At 43.0% G+C, this 27,815-nt stretch overlaps 1 protein-coding gene across 1 annotated transcript in view; it reads left to right on the top strand.

Moving 5' to 3' along the window:
• LOC149463463 (metabotropic glutamate receptor 6-like) overlaps window positions 1-27,815 on the top strand; it is a 90,980-nt gene extending 63,165 nt beyond the window's left edge. The window contains exons 2-10 of the mRNA XM_089674998.1: window positions 5,670-5,886; window positions 6,040-6,175; window positions 8,006-8,160; window positions 8,242-8,382; window positions 11,867-12,067; window positions 12,218-12,357; window positions 12,702-13,637; window positions 13,933-14,192; window positions 27,417-27,815. Coding sequence (XP_089531124.1) covers window positions 5,670-5,886; window positions 6,040-6,175; window positions 8,006-8,160; window positions 8,242-8,382; window positions 11,867-12,067; window positions 12,218-12,357; window positions 12,702-13,637; window positions 13,933-14,181 — 2,175 coding nt within the window. The 3' untranslated portion in view covers window positions 14,182-14,192; window positions 27,417-27,815. The remainder of the gene's footprint in view (window positions 1-5,669; window positions 5,887-6,039; window positions 6,176-8,005; window positions 8,161-8,241; window positions 8,383-11,866; window positions 12,068-12,217; window positions 12,358-12,701; window positions 13,638-13,932; window positions 14,193-27,416) is intronic.

The following is a 27,815-nucleotide window of genomic DNA, read 5'->3' as shown; positions in this document are numbered from 1 at the left end:
GGTGGCCCGGTGCCTGCTGCTCTGCCTGGTGGCCCGGTGTCCGCCGCTCCGCCTGGGGGCCCGGTGCCCGCCGCTCCGCCTGGGGGCCCGGTGCCCGCCGCTCCGCCTGGGGGCCCGGTGCCTGCCGCTCCGCCTGGGGGCCCAGTGCCTGCCGCCCTGCCTGGTTGCCCGGTGCCCGCTGCTCCGCCTGGTGGCCCGGTGCCCGCCGCCCTGCCTGGGGGCCCGCTGCCCTGCCTGGTGGCCCGGTGCCTGCTGCCCTGCCTGGTGGCCCGGTGCCCGCTGCTCTGCCTGGTGATCCGGCATCCAGCCTGATGTGCCTCCGTCCGGCGCCCAGCCCAAAGTGCCTCTGTCCGGTGCCCAGCCCGAAGTGCCTCTGTCCGGTGCCCAGCCCGAAGTGCCTCCGTCCGGTGCCCAGCCCGAAGTGCCTCCGTCCAGTGCCCAGCCCGATGTGCCAGTCTTTGATATCCCGCCAGTCACCGGACCCGGGTGGTGGAACATTTTGCCCAGCTAGGACTGTTTGGAGCGTCCTGAGGCCACTCCTTGAGGGGGGTGGGTACTGTCAGGAATGGACTTGCCAATAGTGGTGGGACTCGCCTGCCTTGTGGGCTGCAGCAGGTGCTCTCAACAACCAAAGGTTCACTTCGGCAATTAGCCATCACCTGGGGCTGATTGCAGGTGTATTTAAGGGATGGCCAGACCTGCAGTCTGGGTCTTGGTGTGTGTTTTTCCATGGGCCCCTGTATCTTGTAACCTGCGTTCCTGTTCCTGCCTGACTTGTTGCGGACCCTGCCTGATCCTGACCTCTGCTGACTTCTCCTGTTTTGATCCCTGGCTTGTGACCCTGACCATTCTCTCCGCCTGCTCCTCCTGTACCTACCTGCCCGATAGTTATCCACCCGGCCTGCCTGACTACGTTGTGCTCTATATGTGTATGTACCTGTGTATCTGTATCAGTTTAGGTTTGGGTTTGTTTCACCTTGTTGTATGTATTTGTGTTAGCTTGGGGTTTGGTACACTGCGTTTATGTTTGTATTGTTAGTCTTAATAAATTGTCTTGTTTATACCATATCTGGAGCCTGTGTTTCCCTGTGTCAGTACACACATCTCTGGTCACACCCGCATCCCTGACACCCCATGTACATCTATTCCAACACTGAACCCCTTGCACACATTTTCCTCCATCGTACCCTTCTGCACACCTGTTCCATCTTTGTATCCCCTGAACATCTATTTGGCCATTGTACCCCCCTGCAAACCTGTTCCACCACAGTACCCTCCATGAACAGCAATCAGCCATAAGATTATGACCACTTACAGGTTAACAGGAATAACATGAATTATCTTGTTACAATGGCATCTGAAAGTGGATGGGATATATTAGGCAGCAAGTGAACATATTGCCATAAAGTTGATGTGTTTAAAGTGAAATATGAGCAAGTGAATGTTTTCTTTTACATCATGTGGATGGTCGAGTACATGTGCATCGCTTACCTGGGGAAGAGATGGCACCAGGATGGACTAAGGCAAGCTAGCAGAGGCTTAAAGTTGTTTTAAAGTCAAAAAGATTTTTACCTTTATGCATTCTCTGCATTAAGGTAAATAACTCCCCACTACTTGTTCCCCCCCTCCCCCTTCCCCCATCCCTAAACATCATGTGATCCAGCACTGTCCCTGGATGAAGCCCCACTCTCTCCTCTTCCAGGTCTCACAGGAGACACAATCAGCAGCAGGAACCATAAGCCAAACTCTTGTGAGGAGTGAGAGGGGGGTGAGACTTACCAGCACTGTGTGTGTCTATGGACTCACACAGCCAGGATTGAGAGCATGCCCGCACTGGGGCACCCTTAGGACTACGCTTGCTGAATTGGCACCCAGAGGAAGAAGCAGTGGACAGCACCAGTGGGGGGACTCCAGTAGAGGAGGTAAGGGTCTGCTCTGTGCAATACCAACTGCACAAAGCAGGTAAGTATAACATCTTTTTTATTTTAACAAAAAAAAAATGTAGCCATTACAATCACTTTAAAGGACCTCTTACAGACTGTTTGGTGCCAGATACAAAAGCATACCTTCAGAAGTCTAGTGGAGTCCATGCTTTGATGGGACAGAGCTGTTTTGATGGCAAAAGGGCACCTACTCAGTATTAGGTGGGTGGCCATAATTTTATGGCTGATTGGTGTATGTTCCATGCTTTTTGTTTGGCTAATGCTATGTCCCATTGTTAGGGCTCGTTCACACTTGACTGTTTTTCCAACTCTTGTCAAACGCCCCTATAGCGTTTGACAAGCGTTGGTCTGGCATTTTTGAAGCGTTTCTTAACGCTCCGCAAACGCCGCATGCGTGGTTTAGCAGCGGTTGCAAAGCGTTAAAAACGCCCCCACAAACGCCTATAATGAAGTTTGAATGGTGTTACCGCGTCGCAAACGCCAGCCAGACGTTTGCGGAATGGCACCATAGACTTGAATAGGAGGCTTCAACTCCTCCTGACTCAACCAGAGGCATCCATTTCGCCGCGACGCTAACACTCCTGTGTGAACAGCACCATGTGCTGCAATGTGCAGAATTTTCCCAGGCGTTTGGGAAGCGGTAAAAACGCTTCCCAAATGCCTGTCTGCCGCTTGCAAACAAGGCTAGTGTGAACGTAGCCTTAGGGTACTTGATTGCAAATACAAAGTTCACATGTTCCAAAATGTTTGCAGCTAGGATTTATGTAGTTTAGAGATCCTCTCTGTTGGCTTGTAGAACTGATAATCCAATACAGACATAGCTGTGTATAACTGACAGAGAATTCTGTGTGGGCAAGGATGTAAGATGCAATCATTGGTTAAGACGTACACTATATTGCCAAAAGTATTGGGCCAGCCCTCTAAATCATTGGATTCAGGTGTTCCAATCACCTTCATGGCCACAGGTGTATAAAATCAAGTACCTAGGCATGCAGACTGCTTCTACAAACATTTGTGAAAGAATGGGTCGCTCTCAGGAGCTCAGGGAATTCAAGCATGGTACAGTGATAGGTTGCCACCTGTGCAATAAGTCCATCCGTGACATTTCCCTGCTACTAAATATTCCACGGTCAACTGTTAGTGGTATTCTAACAAAGTGGAATCAACTGGGAACAACAGCAACTTATGCCACGAGGTGGTAGGCCACGTAAAATGACAGAGCGGGGTCAGCGCATGCTGAAGCGCACAGTGTGCAGAAGTTGCCAAATGTCTGCAGAGTCAATAGCTAAAGACCTCCAAACTTCGTGTGTCCTTCAGATTAGCACAACAACAGTGCATAGAGAGCTTCATGGAATGGGATTCCATGGCCGGGCAGCTGCATCCAAGCCTTACATCACCAAGTGCAATGCAAAGCGTCGGATGCAGTGGTGTAAAGCACGCCACCACTGGATTCTAGAGCAGTGAAGACGTGTTCTCTGGAGTAACGAATCACGCTTCTCTGTCTGGCAATCCGATGGACATTTCTGGGTTTGGCGGTTGCCAGGAGAACGGCACTTGCTGACTGCATTGTGCCAAGTGTAAAGTTTGGTGGAGGGGGATTATGTTCCAGTGAAGGCAACTGTTAAGGAGTCAGCATACCAAGACATTTTGGACAATTTCATGCTCCCAACATTGTAGGAACAGTTTGGGGATGGCCCCTTCCTGTTCCAGCATGAATGCGCACCAGTGCACAAAGCAAGGTCTATAAAGACATGGATAAGCAAGTTTGGGGTGGAGAAACTTGACTGGCCTACACAGACTGCAAGCCAGGCCTTCTCATCCAACATCAGTGCCTGACAGAACAAATGTGCTTCTGGAAGAATGATCAAACATTCCCATAGACACCCTCCTAAACCTTGTGGACAGCCTTCCCAGAAGAGTTAAAGCTGTTATAGCTGCAAAGGGCGGGGCCAACTCAATATTGAACCCTGCGGACTAAGACTGGGATGCCATTAAAGTTCATGTGCATGTAAAGGCAGGTTTCCTAATACTTTTGGCAATATAGTTTATATCAAAGAAAGTTCAGTATAAGCAGCTCAAGTCTTTTGTACCATCAACCATTTGCCTTCCTTGGCTGTCTAGAAATTACTTAGACTTCAACTGATTAAAATTTTATTCAGTTGGCTCCCAGTTTTTCAGTAAAATTGTTCCAGTCTGCTTTAAAGTCAAAGTCACCCGATTACTTATACTGCACTGTGCCGTCCCCACACTGCCCACTAACCCCCCCCCCCCCCCCCATATTTTAGCAATAAAGTTAAATGTAAAAAAAAGTGTTAAATTAATTTAAATATAATAAAAAAATGTAAAAGCAAACTTGTCGCCCTGTGAACAAGAGTGACTGCAGATGTGTATAAATATTTTGAGACATAAACCATTGTAACTACCACCTCTGCTTTCAGAAAATATGTAATTGTTTAGGTGTTTAAAGTTATTGTCTAACTGCTCATTATACCATGTGGAAAACTTAGAGAGTTGGTGAGTCTTCTGGAGTTGTAACAGGAACCTATGGTAATTCCCATGCCTATGTAGATGGCTTCTGGGTTACCCCTTCTCCTTTTCCCTCCTTTTCCTCTCCTCCTTATACCTAGCCTCCGCACTGCTTCTTCTTCCACTCCTTTCATGTCTTCTCCCTGCTTCTTTGATTTCTCCTTTCCCCTTTACTTTACTATCTTCCCCAGTTCTTCCACTACCTATGCATGAAATAGGACCCTGCCCCTCCGCATTTTTTGGCCTATTCCCTCTTCAGCAGTATTATTGTAATGGTCCTCTTATGACATCACTGTTTTAGCTAACTGACACTTACCGTTTTGGAACAGCAGGGCCTTCTTGATATGACCGTGTAACAAATACACTGGGGTGGATTTCGTAAAGGCAAATAGACAGTGCACTTTCCAAGTGCAGTTGCACCCTGCAAGTGCAGCGCAGTTGCCCTTGTTTTCCCCATAGCTTAGTAAATGTGGTAAAGTGTCACTTTGTAAAGAATACCCAATCAGGTGCAAGGAAAAAACAGCATTTTTGCTTGCACATAATTGGATGATGGAAATCAGCAGAGCTTTGCCATTTACTTAGCTCTGACAAAAATGACACTTGCAAAGTGTATAGTCTGTTTGCCTTTAGTAAATCCACCCCATTGTTTTTCATGTGCCTTTAATACTTGTTCTATGGAATTTGAGTCAATACTGTACAGCGAGGATAGGCAACCCGTTGATCGCGATCTATCCGCTGAGCATGAGAAGGTGATGTGCAGATTGCAAGCCTTTCTTGTCAATGGCATTTACTAGAGCAGATCCCCTATATTTTCCTCCTGCAGTAGCTGAAAGCCTGCTTCTCTTCCTCTCCCTCCTGTCAGCATTCAGCTGCTGCAGGAGGAAAATATAGGGGATGGATTCTAGTAAATGCTGCCGTCCCTGTCCAGGTTTCCCTTCGTGCTAGTGCAGGGCCCCCCTGTTCTCCCCTGGTCCCCCCTTAGTGCTGCCGGTGTCCCCCTGGTAGAAGGTGCAGCCTATGGGCCCTGATGGTTCTTGCCTTCATATCCTGGGATAAAGAGAGCTAGATAAATTATTGTCAGGTGTAGTCGTTCCTCCAATATTTTCTGTGTGCATTTACTGTCACCAATTGATTGTTGTAGCATGAAAGTGTTTCAATATCTGATTATATAAACTAATTGTCAACCTTTATGCCTTTTAGATTCCTCAGATAAGTTATGCCTCAACAGCCCCGGAACTCAGTGACAACAACCGGTATGACTTCTTTTCTCGTGTGGTGCCACCAGATTCCTACCAGGCGCAGGCCATGGTGGATATCGTCAAAGCTCTTGGATGGAATTATGTGTCCACGCTGGCATCTGAGGGCAACTATGGAGAGAGTGGAGTTGAAGCTTTTGTACAAATTTCTCGGGAAGCTGGTGGGTTTTGTATTTCAGCCATAACAAAAAATAATAGTATTTTATTTTTATTGATTTAAAATCTGTAGTACACATGACATAAGTTTAGACATTGTTGTGACCAATCATCTTGAATATGTATGTGCTGTCTATTGTGTTACTCTCATTTTGTAGGAGGAGTGTGTATTGCCCAGTCTATTAAGATCCCTCGAGAGCCACGTCCTGGAGAGTTCGATAAGGTGATAAGAAGGTTACTAGAGACTCCCAATGCTCGTGGCATCATAATTTTTGCCAATGAGGATGACATCAAGTGAGAAAACTTTGCAAATTTTTCTTTTTTTCAGTTCAGATATTCATTCCAACATTTAATATTTGGTTTCTTTGTATCTTTCTATGTGCCATTCAAAGTAAACATTGCTTTTCTTCTTGAAAACTCACCTTTTAATTATCTTAGTTACAGTGAAACTCTGAAAGTAATTTTCAATGAACAGATACATTAGTTTTATAAAAATCAATTTTTATTAATTTCTCATCATACAATATCTTGTACAGCACTTCGTAGCACAAGGTAAGGTCCAGGAGTTAATTTGGAAACAGTACCAAGAAAGCTACTAAGCATTCTTCCACATCTTACAGACAATGTAAATGCAATACTGTAGACTGACTTAGCTTAGGGTAACCTAGTGCGTAGTACATCTAAAGTACATATACAACATTACAGAATGTACACATGTGGGAGGGTGCACCGTGGTGCGGCAGCAGTTATGACACAGAATTGCAGATAGCTCAAAACTTGAATTGCAGGGTATGCTCAACTACAAACAACCCCAGCAAGATAGCACCACTTTGGGTAAAACTCGCAGTTCTGTTCAATGCAGAGATGCAACAGGTAAAGATGCACTTCTGCTTTCAGAGGGTGGAATGGGGCCTGGCTGGTCAAGTCCCAAAAGGAAGGCTTCCATAGAAAGATTGCATGTCCATAGCCTGTCCTTGCTAGTCAGGAACCTTTCCCTGCCGCTAATACTCTCCTTCAAAGACAAGTGCTCTTTCCCTACTTTACCCACAACGCGAAAGCATGCCAAAACCTGGGGGGGGGGGGCAAGGACTTATAAAGTCTCTGCTGACCCAAGATGGCCACCAGTGGTCACCTGGATGCAGCAAAGTAGCTCATGGAACAACTTGGTGTAGTGCGAGTTGCATGTTTTTAGTGTGCTTTTTGTTGCGTATATCACCCGTTTTTTCATGTGGCAAAGTGTATGTTTGCTTCTGTGTTTGGGGTGCCATTAACAATTAATGGAACTAGTTAATTTTAGGTCTGTAAAACAAGAAAAAGAAAGGCGCACACCAGCCTTGCTCATTATATCAATACAAACTTTATTTATAAAAAGTTGCAGATATATACTCACAAATGCCAAATAGACACAGGCATATCATATCCGACATGAGTCCATGGTCTGGAATACTGCGCGAGTTCCACATGCAAGAGGATGCTCACAAATGTTCTGACGCATTTCGAGGAGGGAATCCCCTCTTCCTCAGAGCCCCTACCTGACCCAAATTTGCATACCAGAAATTGATGAAGCATCTAAAAAAATACAGCAAGGACTAAGGTAAGACCTTGTTCACAAAACCAAAGAAAGCTTTTAGTTGTTTGCAACAGAGGTACATTAAGGTATATTGGTATATATGGGAGCTGGAATATACTGTAGAAAAGAAAAGTAAACTTAGCATTTAATGCAGGGACATTGCCAATATACGTTGTAAAGAGAGCCTTGCTCTTTCTTACATCGCCAACAATGATCACTGACAGTTGGGTGTATGGAGTGGAGCAGTAATAAAATATTTTATATAGGTTTTCCATATAGCAGGTGCAAATCGAACTTTTAGCGCATGGGACAATAAGATTTGCCAAACCTTCAAAGACAATTCCTCCCATAAATCTCTCTCCCACTTATGGATATAGGAATGTTCATTAGTTAATTATTAACACTGATTTTCAAAATGGCTGTTGAGGCTGGGAGTGTTACATGATTTTTTAACTCAAAATTGTTTGTGATGATTTCATCAAGTGATTGTATCTAAACCACTGTTTGTTATATGTGTAAGGTCTCCTGACTGCAAATTTTCTTCCTGCTGGTAGGCGAGTTTTAGATGCAGCACAACGAAACAACCAAACAGGACATTTCTTGTGGGTGGGGTCTGACAGCTGGGGATCCAAGACATCCCCTGTTTTGGGGCTGGAAGAAGTTGCAGAAGGTGCTGTAACTATCTTGCCAAAAAGAGCCTCCATTGATGGTGAGTAGGTTTGTTGTAAACATTTTGTTGGTCAGTGCTGTAGTTCTCAACAAGTTACAACTGTATCTATCTACAATTTAGGGTTTGACCAGTATTTTATCAGCCGGACACTGGAAAACAACCGGCGCAATATTTGGTTTGCAGAATTTTGGGAAGATGATTTTAAGTGCAAACTGACCAGATCTGCATCCTCACAAGAAGATTCCAGGAGAAAGTGCACCGGTATGTTTACAATATGTACAGAAGACAGTAAACTGACTAGTGCTTCTAGCACTGCAAATATATTAGCAATGCACCAATACCGTTTTTTTAACGGTGAGTATGAGTACCAATAGTTTCGGTCAAGTACTTGCCAATACCAATTACCAATACTGTGCAGTGCAATTTGCATTAATGGACCCAAATTGCGCCGCAAAGAATATCATGCGATTTGAACAGGAATATGATTCCTGCCCAAATTGCATGCGGTTTCCCCACTGCTCCTGTGTGAACCCAGGCTTGTCATAGCCCGAGTTCACACAGGAGCGGTGCGGGAAACCTCCCTGCAGGCATTCCTTGCTGAGTCTCAGTAGTAGGAGAGAAAGCGGAGGGGATTTGAAATCTCCTTGCAGCGATGACAGTTCGGGCTAAAGGACTTTTGATTGGTCAGCACCGTCACATGGAAATCCCTGCAACTTTCTCCTTTCCTACTACTGAGACTCCGCATGGATGCCTGCAGGAAGGTTTCCCGCACCACTCCTGTGTGGACTCGGGCTATGACAAGCCGGGGTTCACACAGGAGCAGTGGGGAAACTGCATGCTATTTGGACAGGGATCACATTCCTGTTCAAATCGCATGCTAATCTGTGTGGTGCAATTTGCATCCAGAGTTTTTTCACGAGTTACATGAAAATACTCGGTATCAGTGTATTCCTAATATATACTGTGTGTGTGTGTATATATATATATATATATATATATATATATATATATATATATACACACAGTTGTGTTCAAAATAATAGCAGTCAGACATCACTAGCCTGATCAATGATCAATCACTGTTTTTGGTAGAAATTATATTTCTACATTTCAAATAATTTACTAGCAGGTGTAGTAGAGTAATAGAAATCCAACAGATCCAACAGTCATGACATGCATGCTGCTGATTCTGTGTAATTGAATGACTAATTGAAAGGAGCATGTTCAAAATAATAGCAGTGTGGAGTTCTATTAGTGAGGTCATTCATTCTTTGAAAAACAGGTGGCAATTATTTAAGGAAGGAAGGCAGCAAATGTTGTACATGCTGGTTACAGTGCATTTCTCTCTGGAATTCTGAGGAAAATGGGTCATTCCAGACATTGTTCAGAAGAACAGCCTACCTTGATTAAAAAGTTGATTGGAGAGGGGAAAACATATAAAGAAGTGCAGAAAATGATAGGCTGCTCAGCTAAAATGATCGCAAATGCTTTAAAATGGCAACCAAAACCTGAAAGACGTGGAAGAAAGCGAAAAACTACCATTCGAATGGATAGAAGAATAGCCAAAATGGCAAGGACTCAGCCAACAATCAGCTCCAGGAAGATCAAAGAAGGTATAAAGTTACCTGTGAGTACTGTTACAATGAGAAGATGCCTATGTGAAGCCAAGCTATCTGCAAGAAGCCCCCGCAAAGTCCCACTGTTGAAAAAAAGACGTGCTGAAGAGGTTACAATTTGCCAAAGAGCACATTGACTGGCCTAAAGAGAAATGGCGCAACATTTTGTGGACTGATGAAAGTAAGATTGTTCTTTTTGGGTCTAGTGGCCGGAGACAGTTTGTCAGACGACCCCCAAACACTGAATTCAAGCCACAGTACACTGTGAAGACAGTGAAGCATGGTTGCACAAGCATCATGATATGGGGATGTTTCTCATACTACGGTGTTGGGCCTATTTATCGCATACCAGGGATCATGGATCAGCTTGAATACATCAGAATACTTGAAGAGGTCATGCTGCCTTATGCTGAAGAGGAAATGCCCTTGAAATGGGTGTTCCAACAAGACAACGACACCAAACACACCAGTAAACGTGCAACATCTTGGTTTCAGACCAACAAGATTGACGTTATGGAGTGGCCAGTCCAATCCCCGGATCTTAATCCAATAGAAAACTTGTGGGGTGACATCTAAAATGCAGTTTCTGAGGCAAAACCAAGAAATAGAGAAGAACTGTGGAATGTAGTCCAATCATCCTGGGCTGGAATACCTGATCACAGGGGCCAGAAGTTGGTTGACTCCATGCAACACAGATGTACAGCAGTTCTCAGAAACAGTGCTTATACAACTAAATATTAATTAAGTGATTCAAAGGAAAGCAAAATCTTCAAACATTTTTCGGTTTATATAGTGAATGTTTGAGTTTGTAAAGAAGAATACAAACACTGCTATTTTTTTGAACAGTCTAGTATTCACTTTTCTTCAATTTTTTTAGAGGAACAATACAAATTTGATCTATTTTTCTTCATGTTTTGATTTGGAATAGAATGTGTAGTGTTACCAATGCATTTGTGTGTATGGAAATAAAAGCTATTAGAAGGATTTTGAGCTTTATTCACTTTTTTCAACACACTGCTATTATTTTGAACACAACTGTATATAATGTGCTTGGTTGGGTTAATTTTTAAATGTTGTGGTTTTTGATGCTTCTTAAATGTGTGTTTGATGTGTTTTAGTAGCAAATGTAGATGATTCATTTCCTGGAAACCCCAGATTATGTAATAAACATAAAACTGATCAAGTTCAGGTTGTTTGTTACTGAATTATATTAAATTAGTTGTGACAGATAGCCAGGGCTCCTTGCATGTATTTCTGTGCTAAATTTTGTATGTAAAATTGTAAGTTTATCTAGAGTAACCCTTAATAGTAAACCTGTCTTGAAAAAAATAATTTTAGCAATAAGCTGCCATTTAGTAGAGTTTTGGTAGGTATTGCCTTTCTGCTTGTCCAGTTGCTTGCTTCCTTGCCTAAAGGTACAGTCTTAGCATGGGATTTATATTCAGCACTTTCCACAAAACCCTTGCTGCTGCATATGTTACACACCTCAGCCCTAAATATGATGACACATCTCTCTAAATTACCCATATACCCGAGTTTGATGTGCACATGTGACCACATGATCTAATAATTCCAGTTTCACGGGACCACAACTTCCATTGTACTTGAAGATGCATGCATTGATATTCTATATGCCATTAGTATCAAACAAGATTCCTGTCCACTTCTGCCTAAAAGCAACATTTTTCAGTGTGGTACCAGGAATGCTGATTTAGCAGGTATAACTAGCATAATTAGGCAACTGTGATGAAAATTTTTGCCACTGGATGGAATAAAAATGTATAACATTGCACAGCACTGTTTTACATGATAGGTTTTGTTTAGATCTAAATATTTATTTTATTTATTACAAGTGCTTATATAGCACCGTCAATTTACGCAGCACTTTACATATATATATATATAAATATATATATATATATATATTGTACATTCACATCAGTCCCTAGCCCTCAAAGAGCTTACAGTCTAAGGTACCTAACTCACATTCATACATACACATATTTGAGCCAATTTAGATAGGATCCAATTAACCTACCATTATGTCTTTGGAGTGTGGTCTAATGGTTTTTTTAATGGCTATGCAATGCCTGTATTAGGCCATGCTAACCTACATTTTTGTATTACAGGGGAGGAAAGGATTAGCAGAGACTCCACGTATGAACAAGAGGGAAAAGTACAGTTTGTAATTGATGCAGTGTATTCAATGGCTCATGCCTTACACAGCATGCATAGTGATCTCTGCCAGGGAAGCATTGGGGTCTGTGATAAGATGGATCCTATGGATGGGCGACTGCTATTACAGTATATACGTAGAGTGAACTTCAATGGTAAGAGCAATTCTGTCAATGATCCCAGCCTAAACAGGGAGTGCTTTTTAATACACCTTTTATCTTCTAATTAAAGCTTCCTTTGTTTTAAACTATGAAGCGCTGTGCTGAAATTTGGTAAATACCATAGACTTTTTTCTTATTGATTAGGAAGTGCTGGAACTCCTGTCATGTTCAATGAAAATGGAGATGCCCCAGGACGATATGACATATTCCAATATCAGATGACCAATGCTTCTGCTCCATCCTACAGAGTGATTGGACAGTGGACAGAGTACCTACGACTTAATGTAAGAATGGCCCTGTTAGATGAAATGATAATTCATGTTAAGTCTTAGCTATTATAGCTGATATACAGTATATTCCGTTCAGTTAACTGAATTGTCCATGTTCTACAAGTTAAATAAAACATACAATTTGTTTTTCTTTCTTTACATTCCTAGGTTTTCCCCTTTCCCTTTTCTCGCACCTGTCCTCACCACTGACCTGTCATTGGGACACTGTATAAGACATCAAAAAACTTTGTTATAACTAAACTAATTTTTTCAAATGTATGTATATGCAGCAATAATGTGCTGTTCTTTATCCATGTGTGCTTAATACTAATGTTATTTTTTAAATTTTCCTGCTACAGATTGAGGAGATGCAGTGGTATGGTGGACAGAATGAAATTCCATCATCTGTATGCAGCCTTCCCTGTCAACCTGGAGAAAGAAAGAAGATGGTAAAGGGGGTGCCATGTTGCTGGCACTGTGAACTGTGTGATGGGTACCAGTTCCAGCTGGATGACTTCAACTGTCAGGCTTGTCCCTTTGACATGCGGCCCAATCTCAACCGGACTGCTTGTCGCCCAACACCAATTGTAAAACTGGAGTGGCATTCAGCATGGGCCATACTGCCTCTCTTTTTGTCAATCTTGGGTATACTCAGTACCCTTTTTGTGGTCGGCACCCTGATACGTTTTAATGATACTCCAATTGTACGGGCCTCTGGACGAGAGCTAAGTTATGTTTTGCTCACTGGAATCTTTTTAATGTATGCCATTACGTTCCTGATGATGGCAGAACCTGGAATTGCAGTTTGTGCTCTCCGGCGGCTTTTCCTTGGTCTTGGCATGTGTATTTCCTACGCCGCCCTCCTGACCAAAACCAACAGGATCTACCGCATCTTTGAGCAGGGAAAGCGCTCAGTGTCTCCTCCTCGGTTCATTAGTCAAGCCTCACAGCTTGTTATCACCTTCAGCCTCATTTCTGTACAGCTGGTGGGCACAGCCACCTGGCTAGCAGTCCTGCCTCCACACAGTGTGATTGATTTTGAGGAACAGCGAACACCCAACCCCGAGCTAGCTAGGGGGGTGCTGAAATGCGACATGTCTGATTTGTCCTTAGTCTGCTGCTTAATGTACTCCATTCTTCTCATGGTCACCTGTACTGTATATGCAGTGAAGGCCCGTGGAGTGCCTGAGAACTTCAATGAGGCCAAACCAATCGGTTTCACTATGTACACAACTTGTATTGTCTGGCTGGCCTTTGTACCCATTTTTTTTGGCACCGCACAGTCTGCTGAAAAGGTGAAGAGAATTACCTGGTCTTCACCTTTTTTTTTTTTACACTCATTCCTGCCAACAACTCATTTTGCACTATGAAATGGAACTTCATCATGTCATATGACCAATTCAGTTACTGCCTGTGCTCATTAACTGTGTTCTGTGGAAAAAAACCCTTGTTTGAAATCCATCTTCATTCTGCAGGTCATGTCGAATTCATGAGCCATTATCCAGTGTGTTTTCATTGTTTGGAGTCATTTCACATTGTTCTTCATTCAGCAGTGAAGTCAAACTGTCTTCTTTTACCTCACCCACTTAGATCTATATCCAGACCACCACCTTGACAGTATCGATGAGCCTGAGTGCTTCTGTCTCTCTTGGAATGCTCTACGTGCCCAAGGTTTACATCATACTCCTCCACCCTGAGCAAAATGTGCAGAAGCGCAAGCGAAGCTTCAAGGCTGTGGCGACAGCAGCCACTATGTCCACCCGCCTGTCCCAGAAAAACAGTGAGCGGCAAAACGGGGAAAGTAAACCACCTGAGAAGAGCCTGCCTGAGAGCAAGTGATTAAATCCAAGGTATTTATGGAAATAAGATAGTCTTAATGTTTTATATGTAGTAGACCACAGGTGCCCATCCTTTTCATTCTTGAATCTCCGAGTGTCATTTTGCCAGTACAAAATGTCATGGTTCCTGACAGGCCAATCAATAAATAAAAGTTGTATGTAATAGTTTTGAAAAAATAATAGGATGCTATTAGGATTGGAATGAAATTCTTGGTATAAATATTAGTAGGCAAACCTATCATCATAAGGGAATCTGAATTCTTTTCTGGTAGAGCCAGGTATTCTGTCACTTTCTAGCTTCTTATATCTACTTCAAATGCTTGCTTACAAAAAGTCAGCTTATATACAATTGGTTCATGCAGCAGCACAGACCCTTTTGGTGCAGCTTGTATTTAGTCATCTATCTATACATTGAATTTGGCTTCAAATTCAGAGCAATTTACTATCCACAGATATTTACACAGCATTTCATAACTCACCATCAAGATCCCATAGCCTTGAGTGCCTTAGAGGTAAGGGTAAGAGCCTCTGTCTGGTTATTATTGCTACCTTTGTCTCCATTGAGTTGATTTCTGCCCTCTTCCTGCCCCAGTTACCACACAAGAAACGAGGGAAAGCAGTAAAAACCTGACAATGTTTCTAACTTATTCAAATACCGTTTAAAACAAAAGAGAAAAAAAAGCTTTGGCTGGATGTCCAGGCCAATTCTGTCTTATTCTCCAAAGCTGGGTGTGCTGCTAAAAAAGACTGATCTTCTAAACCAGACGCCAGAATACTTTAGACTTGTTTTTTTCTTGCAGTAAACCACACAAATTTTACTGCATGAAAATGCATTGCAAATAAAATTCCAGTTTTTTCCTGTGTGGCCAGTCCACATATATGCGCTAATGTTTAGTATGTTTTTAAAAGGAAACAGTACAAGCGCATTTACGTGTGTGTGTTTCCACCCATGCTGAAATGCTTATACCGAGGTGCCTTGGGGGCTCCTGCACTTCCGCCCCCCTGAGCAGGGGAATCGTAGGTGGGCAGAGCAAGTGATAAGTGTGGTGGGTGGAGGAAATAACTGAAAACAATCTTCTGTTTGGTTATCACTGTAGCAGCTGAAAGCCAGGATCTCCTCCTCTCTCTTGCTGGCTTTCAGTTGCTGCAGGGTGAGAAACAGAAGTTTGGTTCCAGTAATTTCTCTCACCTGCTGCACTGATTCCCCCTCCCTGCAGCGCTGCCTGCTTCCCTCCTCTACTGCCAGCAGTTCCAGGCACACAGGGGGATCTTCAGGATGGAGAGCAGGGGAAGGGGCCAGCACATATGCCCTGTTTACCGCCCCCTACCTTTTCTAAATGAGCATAGTGAGTGATAGCTACCGATCTGTGTTAACTGAACGCAATTATTTAGCCACAAACACTGTTTGCTATGTCACAGTCTCCCTGGTAGGGGCCCCAGTGCATTACTTTTCCCAGGGGCCTATGATGCTACTAAGATGGCACTGGTGAATGGGTCCTTAAAGCCAGTGGGAGCTAGAGGGAGCCATATATGTAAATGCCTGCCTCCAGGATTGAAAACTATGACATACGAACTAGAGGGGGTCATACCAGCCCCAATGGTTTTTTAAGGGCCTGTTCACACTCATTCGCCTTCCTGGAGTAAAACTCATGAATTTTACTGCATAAATGTGCATATAAATATAATTCTTCCCTACCTGTGCATTACCACCACAGTTGTGAATTCAACCCTACTTCTTTATATGACCGATTGTCTGAGGCATGTAGGCCCCTCAAACTGTGTTCTTTTCTGTGTACTTTTTTCATGGTAAAAAATTGTAAATTCTTTTTTTTTTTTTTTTTCTTGAATTTACAATTTTTTACCATGTGGCATAAGACCTTGTTCACATCCAATACTATATTCGAAAATGAATGTTGCTGCAAGAGTAAAGGCATCGAAGTTTCCCTCTCTTTGAAATTAAATTCCAATTCACCAGATTTGTTCTATGCAAAAAGCATACAACTAATATACTGTAGATTACATGCAATCCTAATGCTTATAAACTGATAAAAGAGCATTAATGTGGACATACTATAAACTAGTGCACCAGTGACAATATTCACAGCTTCATGTTCTGTGGCCAGAGGAGAGGCTGTCCTAGATCTGTCTCAGTTTTGTGAATTTGCAGTTTTCTGCATTTGATTTCAAGACTGGAAAGCGGGTAAAGTTCTTGACACTGATTCTCTTTGTTCCTTTGTGTACGATATCATAAGCAGACTATTTTTGAAAGGTTGAGCATCTGCTATCCACTGAATTCACAATACATATGTCAAGGAATCATTCACCTGTTTTACACAGTACATTTATCATCATTGTTCTTCTTCCTTTTAAAAGAGAGTTGCCACATGCTAGTATTTGAATTCATCTTTGTCTTCATAATAAATGCTGATATTCCCCATTGCATATGCTGAAAAGATTCTCGGCAAAAAAAGTCAATATAGCTTTTCCAAAAGATTCAGTCACAAAAATTGCTCATTTGTATAAAAAATGTAGTTAGCTAGTCCTCATATCAGATGGAAGATACAGTAAATCACTGAAAATGGGCACTTCATTAAAGCAAAAGGGATGTCCTCTGTGTGAGAGTTGGCTGTTGTCATAATGTGCAATTATGGCATACTTACCTCATACTGTGTTCTCCTCTAACAATGACGGGTTTAGGCACTAGTCTCTGATACTTCCCCTGTCATGCCTTAGGCAGTTGCTTCCTGGGTCCCATGACCTTCATCAGCCATTGGGCAGCCACTGATTATGTTGCTCCTGCACGTGTCATGCAATTTACCTAGAGGATAAAAAACTGCTATGATCCAGTGAAAACTTTTTTTTTCTAGAAAAAAAGGTCTTGCATGTCTCTTTTGCAAAAAAAAACTAGCTAGTAGTTTTATATTGTGGGTATTTAGTCTGCTTTAGAACATTAGTGTAGGCATTTTTTTTCTAGTTTTGGATAGAATAGGAAAGTGTTAAAACCTTTGCCAGTGTATATCTGGTTATCTGTGTTACATTGGTTAAAATTTCCCTTTATTTCATGTCCCAGAGACAAAGCAGGAATTAAAAGTAAATCTTTATAAAGTACTCATTGAAGATTCTCCTCATCTCCAGTTTTTGTGGCAACTGTAAAATTATTGATCACCCATCACTTTCTGTCGCAGTGACAGTTGTCACCATTGTGGCGCTTACCCCCATAGGAGCCGCTGTAGTAATGTGTTAAAACATTTTTACAAAAAGCCTAGTTGGAGTATTCCACAAACTTGGAGGGGGAAAAGGGAAATACCAAATGTAAAGGGGCAATGTGGCCAGTAAATACAAATTAATTAGTGGTGAAAAATATGGTAGCTGCTGTACAAGTATATACACAGGTTTTTGTTTTTTTTGGTAGAGCCCTACCAAGTGCAACTGATTGTGCACCCCCCACCAAAAATGTAAATAATTGGTGAAGTGAAATAAACAACCTCATACCTAGCTACATCCTAAGCTAGCTAGCAATACCTAAAGCATTATTCAGAAATATACATTGTAGTACAGTAGAGTGCCTCAGCCAAGGTAGTAGTTCTTTGAAGTCCTGCAGGAAAAGAAAAAAGAACCATATACAGGTGAAACTTGAAAAATTAGAATATCGTGCAAAAGTTCATTTATTTTAGTAATGCAACATAAAAGGTGAAACTAATATATGAGATAGACTCATTACATGCAAAGCAAGATAGTTCAAGCCGTGATTTGTCACCATTGTGATGATTATGGCTTACAGCTCATGAAAACCCCAAATCCACAATCTCAGAAAATTAGAATATTGTGAAAAGGTGCAATATTCTTGGCTCAAAGTGTCCCACTCTAATCAGCTAATTAAGCCATAACACCTGCAAAGGGTTCCTGAGCCTTTAAATGGTCTCTCAGTATGATTCAGTAGGAATCACAATCATGGGAAAGACTGCTGACCTGACAGTTGTGCAGAAAACCATCATTGACACCCTCCTCAAAAGGTAATTGCAAAAGAAGTTGGATGTTCCCAAAGTGCTGTATCAAAGCACATTAATAGAAAGTTATGTTGAAGGGAAAAGTGTGGAAGAAAAAGGTGCACAAGCAGCAGGGATGACCGCAGCCTGGAGAAGATTGTCAGGAAAAGGCCATTCAAAAGTGTTGGGGACTTTCACAAGGAGTGGACTGAGGCTGGAGTCAGTGCATCAAGAGCCACCACACACAGACGGATCCTGGACATGGGCTTCAAATGTCGTATTCCTCTTGTCAAGGCGCTCCTGAACAACAAACAACGTCAGAAGCGTCTTACCTGGGCTAAAGAAAAACAGACCTGGTCTTTTGCTCAGTGGTCCAAAGTCCTCTTTTCTGATGAGAGCAACTTTTGCATCTCTTTTGGAAACCAAAGACCCAGAGTATGGAGGAAGAATGGAGAGGCACACACTGCAAGATGCTTGAAGTCCAGTGTGAAGTTTCCACAGTCTGTGTTGATTTGGGGAGCCATGCTATCTGCTGGTGTTGGTCCACTGTGCTTCATTAAGTCCAGGGTCAACGCAGCCGTCTACCACAAGATTTTGGAGCACTTCATGCTTCCTTCCGCAGATGAGCTTTATGGGGATTCTGACTTCTTTTTCCAGCAGGACTTGGCACCTGCCCACACTGCCAAAAGCACCAAAACCTGGTTCAATGACCGTGGGATTACTGTGCTTGATTGGCCAGCAAACTCACCTGACCTGAACCCCATAGAGAATCTATGGGGCATTTCCAAGAGAAAGATGAGAGACATGACACCGAACAATGCAGAAGAGCTGAAGGCCGCTATTAAAGCATCCTGGTCTTCCATAACACCTCAGCAGTGCCACAGGCTGATAGTTTCCATGCCACACTGCATTGAGGCAGTAATTGCTGCAAATGGGGCCCAAACCAAGTACTGAGTACATATGCATGCTTATACTTTTCAGAGGTCCGATATTGTTCTATGTACAATCCTTGTTTTATTGATTGCATGTAATATTCTAATTTTCTGAGATTGTGGATTTGGGGTTTTCATGAGCTGTAAGCCATATTCATCACAATTATGACAAATCATGGCTTGAACTATCTTGCTTTGCATGTAATGAGTCTATCTCATATATTAGTTTCCCCTTTTAAGTTTCATTACTGAAATAAATGAACTTTTGCATGATATTCAAATTTTTTGAGTTTCACCTGTATATACACACTGGTTATACATCCTATCTGCAACCTAAGCATGGAAGAATCCTCTCTAAAGAGGTGACCCTTCCAGTATAAGCAACTACAGAATCTACGCTAAACATTCTCATAGCAGAAAATCCACAGGAACTGCTCCCTAAGGGCAAACTCTTGACACATCGATTCTCAGAGCCCTGAAAGAAAACAGAGGTAGACTAATCTGGCTACCTAAGCATGTAGTGGAAATAGACCCAGCAAACAATCTTAAAGTCCTTTTTTTCAAAGTTGAGGCCCAGGCTATGCTAACCAAAGTCCAGGTGTCAAGCAGAGAAATGGGAGCTTAGCTCACCCGACACCTGCAACAACACCGCTCCCTGTGGTGTCAGGAACATCTGCCCCTTTAAGCAGTAACAAAGGATCGTTTCAAAGTGTCCAGTAACACAGGATCTTCTCAAAGTTTCCAGTAACAAAGGATCTGGTTTCTCTTTTTGGCTGCCTTGGTGGTTGTAGTTTGTTGACCACCCCAGGCTGGTTGGATGCCCCACATGGTGAAAATGCATGCCTCCTTGATTTTACAGACTGTGGTCTGGGCGTATAACACTGGTCCTTGCCCCAGCGATGACCCCACCACACTACTGTCTGCTGTGTGAGCTGTAGATAATCTGTACTTCTGCACAGTAACCTGTCTCCCAGTTCACCAGCAGGACCACTGGCTGACTATCACTGTGTACAAGCTTCATGAACATCTCGCCACAATGACCACACTGACCCGAGGCACGCAGCTTAACAGTGACACCATGGCATCCACCACATAACAGATTAAAGTATTCAGTGTCATCCTTGCTGCACAGCACCAAACTCCCATGGGGTAGCAGCCGCACTTTGGTGTCTGTCAGCATCCTAATCAGCAGCTTCGTCAGCCTTTCCCATTGCCCACCACTAGCCAAAGTAGCTCCGATGCTGAAGCTTATGTCTGCATATGCCATCTTGCTACTCACTCCTTGTGGTTTCTCCTCCGCTACATCTGGAAACAGTGACCACTCTCCGCCCCTCTCTCCAGACTGGCTAACCACAGGCCCCTGCTCTGCCCACTGTTCATGATAGGCTGGCTTACGAGCGTTCATGATTTCTGTTGGGAAGACTCTCTGAGCATGCTCTATCCTGCGCTCCAAGTCAACTTCCTCGCCATTGATCACTTCAGAATTAACATGCCATGCTGTAACTTTTCCACCAATATTAGACCATGCTGTAACGCAGATCGCAACACACATACCGGCGGCTCCCTTCCCTGCCTCCCAACAGGTGTTATTGGTGCTCATACTCCAGCCCCCCTAGTTAACTCTTTCACCACTACCTGTCGCCTCCATGTTATCCGTGGTGTAACACTTTTTCTGTCATTGACAAGCTGTGCTGTAATGCAGATAGCATCATTCACACCAGACAGACAGACACTAACTCTTTCCCCGCCACCAGTAACTTCAGTATTAGCAAGCCATGCTGTAATACTTTCACTGACATTAACAGTCCATGCTGTAACGCAGATAGTAACATGCATATCAGCGGTAACCCTACCTCTTCCCAGGCAGACCTTTCCAGCGCGCCGCTTCCGTCACGCTGCATTAACTCTTTATATGCCAACTCCTGGAAATACTTCTGCACTGGCTACTGTAGAGTAGATATTCCCCAAGGCATAATACTCTTCTACTCTGATTGCCATCCCTCAATCTATAGTGTAACACTTGACAGTTTCTAGTGCACTTTTCGTGGCTGTTACTGGTAGCTACCGCTGCTGTATTTTCAAGGAATATCCTGAAATGAGCCCTCACATGTAGCGTTTACCCCTGTAGGAGCCGCTATAGCGATGTCCAGGTCTTCCCTAACTTCGCCCCTCAGCCAGGCATAAGAAAGTTTCACAGCCAGGTGCACACACACTTTCACTTGTTGTCTCCAATAATCAGTCTATGGGTTGTTGTTTTTTTTGTTTTATTATTGGATAACTTGGGTAGGGATGGGGAATTTAGTAGTATACTCCAGGAGTAGAACTAATTACAAAATAAATGGAGGTAATTGCACAAAAAACATATAAGCAGCCAGCATATAAAAGGTAAACCTCTGCACCTCTAAAAGACAATATATAGTAGTAAATATGCAGCGCTGAATAATAACATATAGTACACAATAGCAATATTAAATATAAATAAAGAGTGAGCGCTGCTGAGGCACGCATATATGGTGATGTGATAGGTACGTCTTATGGTGACGCTTAAATATGACAAGAGCATAAAGTTGAGTGACAGATAGTTCATTCAACAACTGTAACGTAGGTCCATATAATACGGTGATCTGTGCTCCGTGCTGGTAACTTCAAGTGACGAGAACCAGTAAAACTATGCACTTACCAGAAGCGCATAATAAATGCGCAAAAAAGATGTATCCTCTATGGGGTCATCTAGGTCTGGTCTAAGGCTGCAGGGTTGACAAGCTCAATGTGGACACATAGGATGATACTGCTCACACACAGGTCACACTGTGCTCACATACCCATAAGAAACAGCTCCAAGATCACAGCATACATGGATACTCCAGATCCAGATATGGTTCCACCTTATAGGGCTTGTAATTAGCAAACTTTTTCTTAATGTTCCATGACCCAACTCTTTCCCAGCCTGTCTGAAGAATGTTCTTCCAATATCCTCTTCACTAATTACAGTTGAGGACTGTAATGTACATGTAAGATTTATTGTAACGGACATGTAAGATTTGAGTGGAAATATGGTATCATAGCCATGACAGGTTGAGAAGATTAGATTATGTCAGGCCTTTTCATTGCAAAGGTGTGTGCAGGAACAGTCTGGTCATTAAGGATGTACATTGAGCCCCCTGGGCAGTAGGAAAATGAATAGAAGGTACAAACAAATGATCTGGGATCAGATGTGTATTATACACAATTCCTCAATAGGCCTTACAGACTCAATCATCATTTAGCATTAATTAGTCTAAAGCCAGGTTCCTGGAGGTGACAACTTTTGTGTGTCAATCAGGTTATCACCTTCTGGGAAAGCCAGTGACAGCAGACAGACTGTCTGCCTTTTGTAGAAAGTTCTATAAGTAATATTCACATCAAAGAAGTATGTTTAATCTCTTATAAAAGCCAAAATATTAGTTGGAGAGATATGAACAAGCTTCCTTTGTGCAGACCATTCTGTACGCTACATTTACATATAAGAATGATATTTGTGGCTTGGGGAGGAAGCCAGGGAAATGCATGGAATGGTTAGATGACGCGGGGGTGCGACAGTCGGATGGTGTTTGGTACTGTTGCGATCGGGCTGACGCGCTGGTGTCAGAAATCCAATCCCCGACTTGGTGTTCAGGCCAGTCTTGGCCCAATTGAACTTGGGCAGGTCCATGCACAGTACCTCTTGTGGGCAGGTCAGGACCACCTCCCCCAGAGTCAATTGGCCGAAGACTAATATCCCGCCCATGTCCAAATCGCAATAAATTGAACGCACGGACATTTGGACAGGGTGATCCGTACGGAGCTGGTTCAATTGGGCCAAGACTGGCCTGAACACCAAGTCGGGGATTGGATTTCTGACACCAGCGCGTCAGCCCGATCGCAACAGTACCAAACACCATCCGACTGTCGCACCCCCGCGTCATCTAACCATTCCATGCATTTCCCTGGCTTCCTCCCCAAGCCACAAATATCATTCTTATATGTAAATGTAGCGTACAGAATGGTCTGCACAAAAAAGAAGGGGGGGGGGCGCAAATAGCCAAGTATGTCTTCTACAAAACAATTATTATGCACTGAGTGAGCTTCTGTAGGTCAGTCACTTCTACCGAGCTTCCAACCTTTAGTACACGGGTTAAATGAATAAACCATGCACTAATGTACTAAGCAGATCCCGCACGCTGCCGCCAACTGTCAAGGATTCCGTTAAAAACGATCACCCTGTCACGTGTCCACTACACGCCACGCCCACAGCGACTAGCTAACCGTGACGCACGCGTGCGGCCGCGACAGGGTGGTAAAGAGGGGATAATAAAGGATTTACACTTAAATATCTCAAACCGTATATAAGATCAGCCGTGATACCTTTTCACAGCCCGCACTACCTCTGGCCACCACCAGATGGAGACTCCACTCCAATCCAGCTGGTCGGCCACACACTGGCAGATACGATCTTACATACAACCTGATGCCCTGATTAGAGTTGAGGACCAGCTTAGTAATCACACACCCTTCTAAAGGTCCCTTCAGCTATCCTAGCTTGAACCCCGGTGTTGATAACCCTTCCACTGTCCACACACCCCCACACCAGACGCACCATAAAGGTAGCCTGCCACCACCCAACAGTTTATCCGCAGAATGGTCTGTTGAGACACCACACACATACAGATCTCCGTCTGGCAGATCTGTTACCTTTGCAATCTGCGTGCAATCTGCCCACTCACAGTGCAGTTGCATACAGATTGGCAATGAGCTTAACCGAGCGTTTTAAAGGCACTAAAATACAATACAATATAACCCAATCTAATCTCTCCAATCTAGTCTCTCTGATCTAGTCTCTCCGAAGATATGAGCACGTGCTTAAATACACAGAAGTTCACTAATTAATTTTAAGATTTAATTTCCCAAAGTGGGCAGTGCATAAAATATGTACAAAAGATAAAAGGTTACAGCAAATACAAAGATATAAGAAGACACACAAATGACTAATTACTATAAAATAAAAGGGAATAAAAAGACAGAATAACACTTTACCCTGCGGCTGGAGCAAGCCAGAAACTTAGCAATCCATTGGTCAATCGAACCAGCTCCGTACGGATCACCCTGTCCAAATGTCCGTGCGTTCAATTTATTGCGATTTGGACATGGGCGGGATATTAGTCTTCGGCCAATTGACTCTGGGGGAGGTGGTCCTGACCTGCCCACAAGAGGTACTGTGCATGGACCTGCCCAAGTTCAATTGGGCCAAGACTGGCCTGAACACCAAGTCGGGGATTGGATTTCTGACACCAGCGCGTCAGCCCGATCGCAACAGTACCAAACACCATCCGACTGTCGCACCCCCGCGTCATCTAACCATTCCATGCATTTCCCTGGCTTCCTCCCCAAGCCACAAATATCATTCTTATATGTAAATGTAGCGTACAGAATGGTCTGCACAAAGGAAGCTTGTTCATATCTCTCCAACTAATATTTTGGCTTTTATAAGAGATTAAACATACTTCTTTGATGTGAATATTACTTATAGAACTTTCTACAAAAGGCAGACAGTCTGTCTGCTGTCACTGGCTTTCCCAGAAGGTGATAACCTGATTGACACACAAAAGTTGTCACCTCCAGGAACCTGGCTTTAGACTAATTAATGCTAAATGATGATTGAGTCTGTAAGGCCTATTGAGGAATTGTGTATAATACACATCTGATCCCAGATCATTTGTTTGTACCTTCTATTCATTTTCCTACTGCCCAGGGGGCTCAATGTACATCCTTAATGACCAGACTGTTCCTGCACACACCTTTGCAATGAAAAGGCCTGACATAATCTAATCTTCTCAACCTGTCATGGCTATGATACCATATTTCCACTCAAATCTTACATGTCCGTTACAATAAATCTTACATGTACATTACAAGGACAAAAATTTCTTAAGTAGCAGCCTGAAGAAAAGCCCCAATGTCAGGAAGGGATTAAACGGACAGTGCTCTTCAGAACTCCATCCAGCTTTGCCTTGTTTCAGATCTGTGCTGACTCTAAAGCACACAGAGTCCTCAGGATCCCTCAGTGTCTTTACTCAAAAGGCTCACAGACAGAATGGTAGCCTCCTTCCAATTGTCCAAGCGATACCCTCCAGAGATACCTGACAGATCTTTGGCAGACAGCTCCCCTCAGTCAGCTTACTGAAGAACCATTGTCACTCTCTTACTTCAGGCCCTTCGGTGGCCCACCTGAGGCCAAATGGCAACAGGAGCCTTTGGAGGCAGCATGCCTTCCCCCAGGCTGGTACAATCCTCTTCAGGAAAGACCCAGGGCTCAGTATGCCCCAAGAACAAATACCCTCTCTCAGAATTTCTCAGGGCTGCACTCCCTGGGATTGGCTGGAGTGGCATTAATATTCATACTGTGTTGTGCATGAGTTCCACCTATACACCTATACATGCAGAACTTTCCTAGGTTACTTATAAACAGAGGAAGTCAGAGGCAGAACTAGCAGCACTTGAACACACTGGTCAAGCACTACTAACAATTGCAGCTCTCTGTTTAGCAGAAAGTCTAATTAGATTTTCCTAACAGTTCTCCTGTTAAGCAGAGGAACCAACTATAATCTACTTATCCTAGCACCTATCTAGGAGGGTGCTACACCAGGAAAATGAGAAAAGATGAAACTGTAGAGACACAGGCAGCAATTATAAAAACTTGACCAGGATTTTCTTCTTTTACTCTATCCATAATTGAAAAACATTTTGGTTACACACACACACTTTAAAATGTAAACCATAATGATGTGATCACTAAATATGATGAGGGGAAACCCAAACTTATGACAAGCATGTATGAAAGGAATGCCTTAGATCCCACGATCTTTTGAAAACATCTGCACTAGTGATCTCTCTGTGCTCGTTTTCACCTAGTTATTGAGGTCAACCCAACATGTTTCAGGGTATAACATCCCTCTTTCAGTGCTCTGACAGCAATGACATCAGTAGCTAGGTGCAAGCTAGCACAGTGAGCTCACTATAATGAAGGATTCCTTCCATGCTGACTCATCAGTGGTCATTTGAAGACGTGCTGTGGGGTATCATCCTTTCAGAGTGCACATTTACATTTAATATAATGATATTTAAAATTATCCTTACATTGTGCACAGTGTCATTGTGCTCTGTTTGTTGTGCAAAAGTTTTTGCAAATTTACACTTGCCTTTCTGAGTTGGCAAATTTTATGATTTCTTATTGATACATCGGTCTTCTGCTCTACATTTTCCAAAACGTTCTTGCACATTACTCCACTCGCATTCTCCATCCAGCAAATGTACAGTGAATATAGTACAGCAGCAGATGTACAGTACAGTACAGCAAATATACAGTGAATACTGCAAGTGCAGGTGCACAGACTTGCCTGAATTCAACCCGCTTCTGCATGGAAATTGAACTGCGATGAGTTAATACAGGCGTTTGTCATAAATCTGTGTAATTTCACTAATTAGATACAAAATCCCAATTCAAGATTCCAGAGCTAGTCCCACGTGGCACACAAATTTTTTACAAAGACCACATTCAGGCTTTTGCTGGTCTACAAGAGTATGGAAAAATTCCAATTTCCTAAGCGCTCTTTTACCAGTTGCCTAGCAACCGTGGCTTCTTTGCTGAAAAAGCCTCGACAAGATGGTCCTACTCCTGCTCACTACCTGTGACTGGGGAAATAGTATGAAAGCACTCACAGCCCTATTCACACTCTGATAAATATTTGAAGTTGAAGTGGAAGCCATGTCTGAGATCAAGGGAAAAGGAGCAAGCACCTATGAGAACAGGAAAGGCTTGTGTGTTGTGACCTCTGTCATTGGAGATGACATTCTTTGCTTTTCCTCTAGACTCAAATGTGATCCATTCTAGCATCTAGCGTATTCTAGTGCATTTTCAGTGCGTATAAAGCATATGTTGCTTGTTGTTGTTAAGTTACAAGGCAGCCATTTTTGATGTAACTCTAACATGTTTAAATGTTTGCTGTTGCATTATTTCTAAAAAGGACAGTCTTACCATAACGTAAACTTAAAGTTCAGTTTCCAGGCTTTTACAATATTTTAACCCCTTAAAATCCATACATAACTTGTTGTTGAACATATTGCTCTATCCTTCCTTGGTATAAGCGCTGGAATTACCGAGTCAAAATAATCAGTGCTTTGTTCTTGGGAGCAAAACCAACTGATTTGTGCACATATTTAATTATTGAAAACAGATGTAAATAAACTGTAAATATGCAATAAGTAGAAATGTGATGACATTGCTACTGTATCTCCACCAACAGGTTTGATGGGTCACGCACCTCTGGTTCTTTTGCAAACAGTTTTATACTTCAGGATGTCCCTGGGCTGCACCACTGGAAGTGAATGTCGGCGTGTTTGTTCTTTACCGAGGCATATTGGAAGCACACAGAGGGGGAATTGTCAACATGACAAAATGCACAAAAACCTCAAAAAACTCATCTGAGAGTATCTTACCTGACTCATTTCTTAACAGAATCGTTCAAAGAACATTGTAACTGATCTCCAACAGAAGTCTTCTTTTTGAATCCTGCATGGCAGATTAGTTAACCCTGCTCTTGGCAGAAATCGACACAGCATTTATTCCACCACTGTTCAACATAATTCATCATTTGCCTCTCTGATTCCATCATTTAACCCCTAATACATTTTACCTAAATCCT

Source organism: Staurois parvus, unplaced genomic scaffold (assembly GCF_062004578.1).
Source record: "Staurois parvus isolate SC_StPar_1 unplaced genomic scaffold, SC_StPar_1.0 ptg000154l, whole genome shotgun sequence".
Taxonomy (NCBI): Eukaryota; Metazoa; Chordata; class Amphibia; order Anura; family Ranidae; genus Staurois; species Staurois parvus.
Note: the sequence above shows the minus strand (reverse complement) of the source record. Positions and strands in the feature narration are given on the sequence as shown.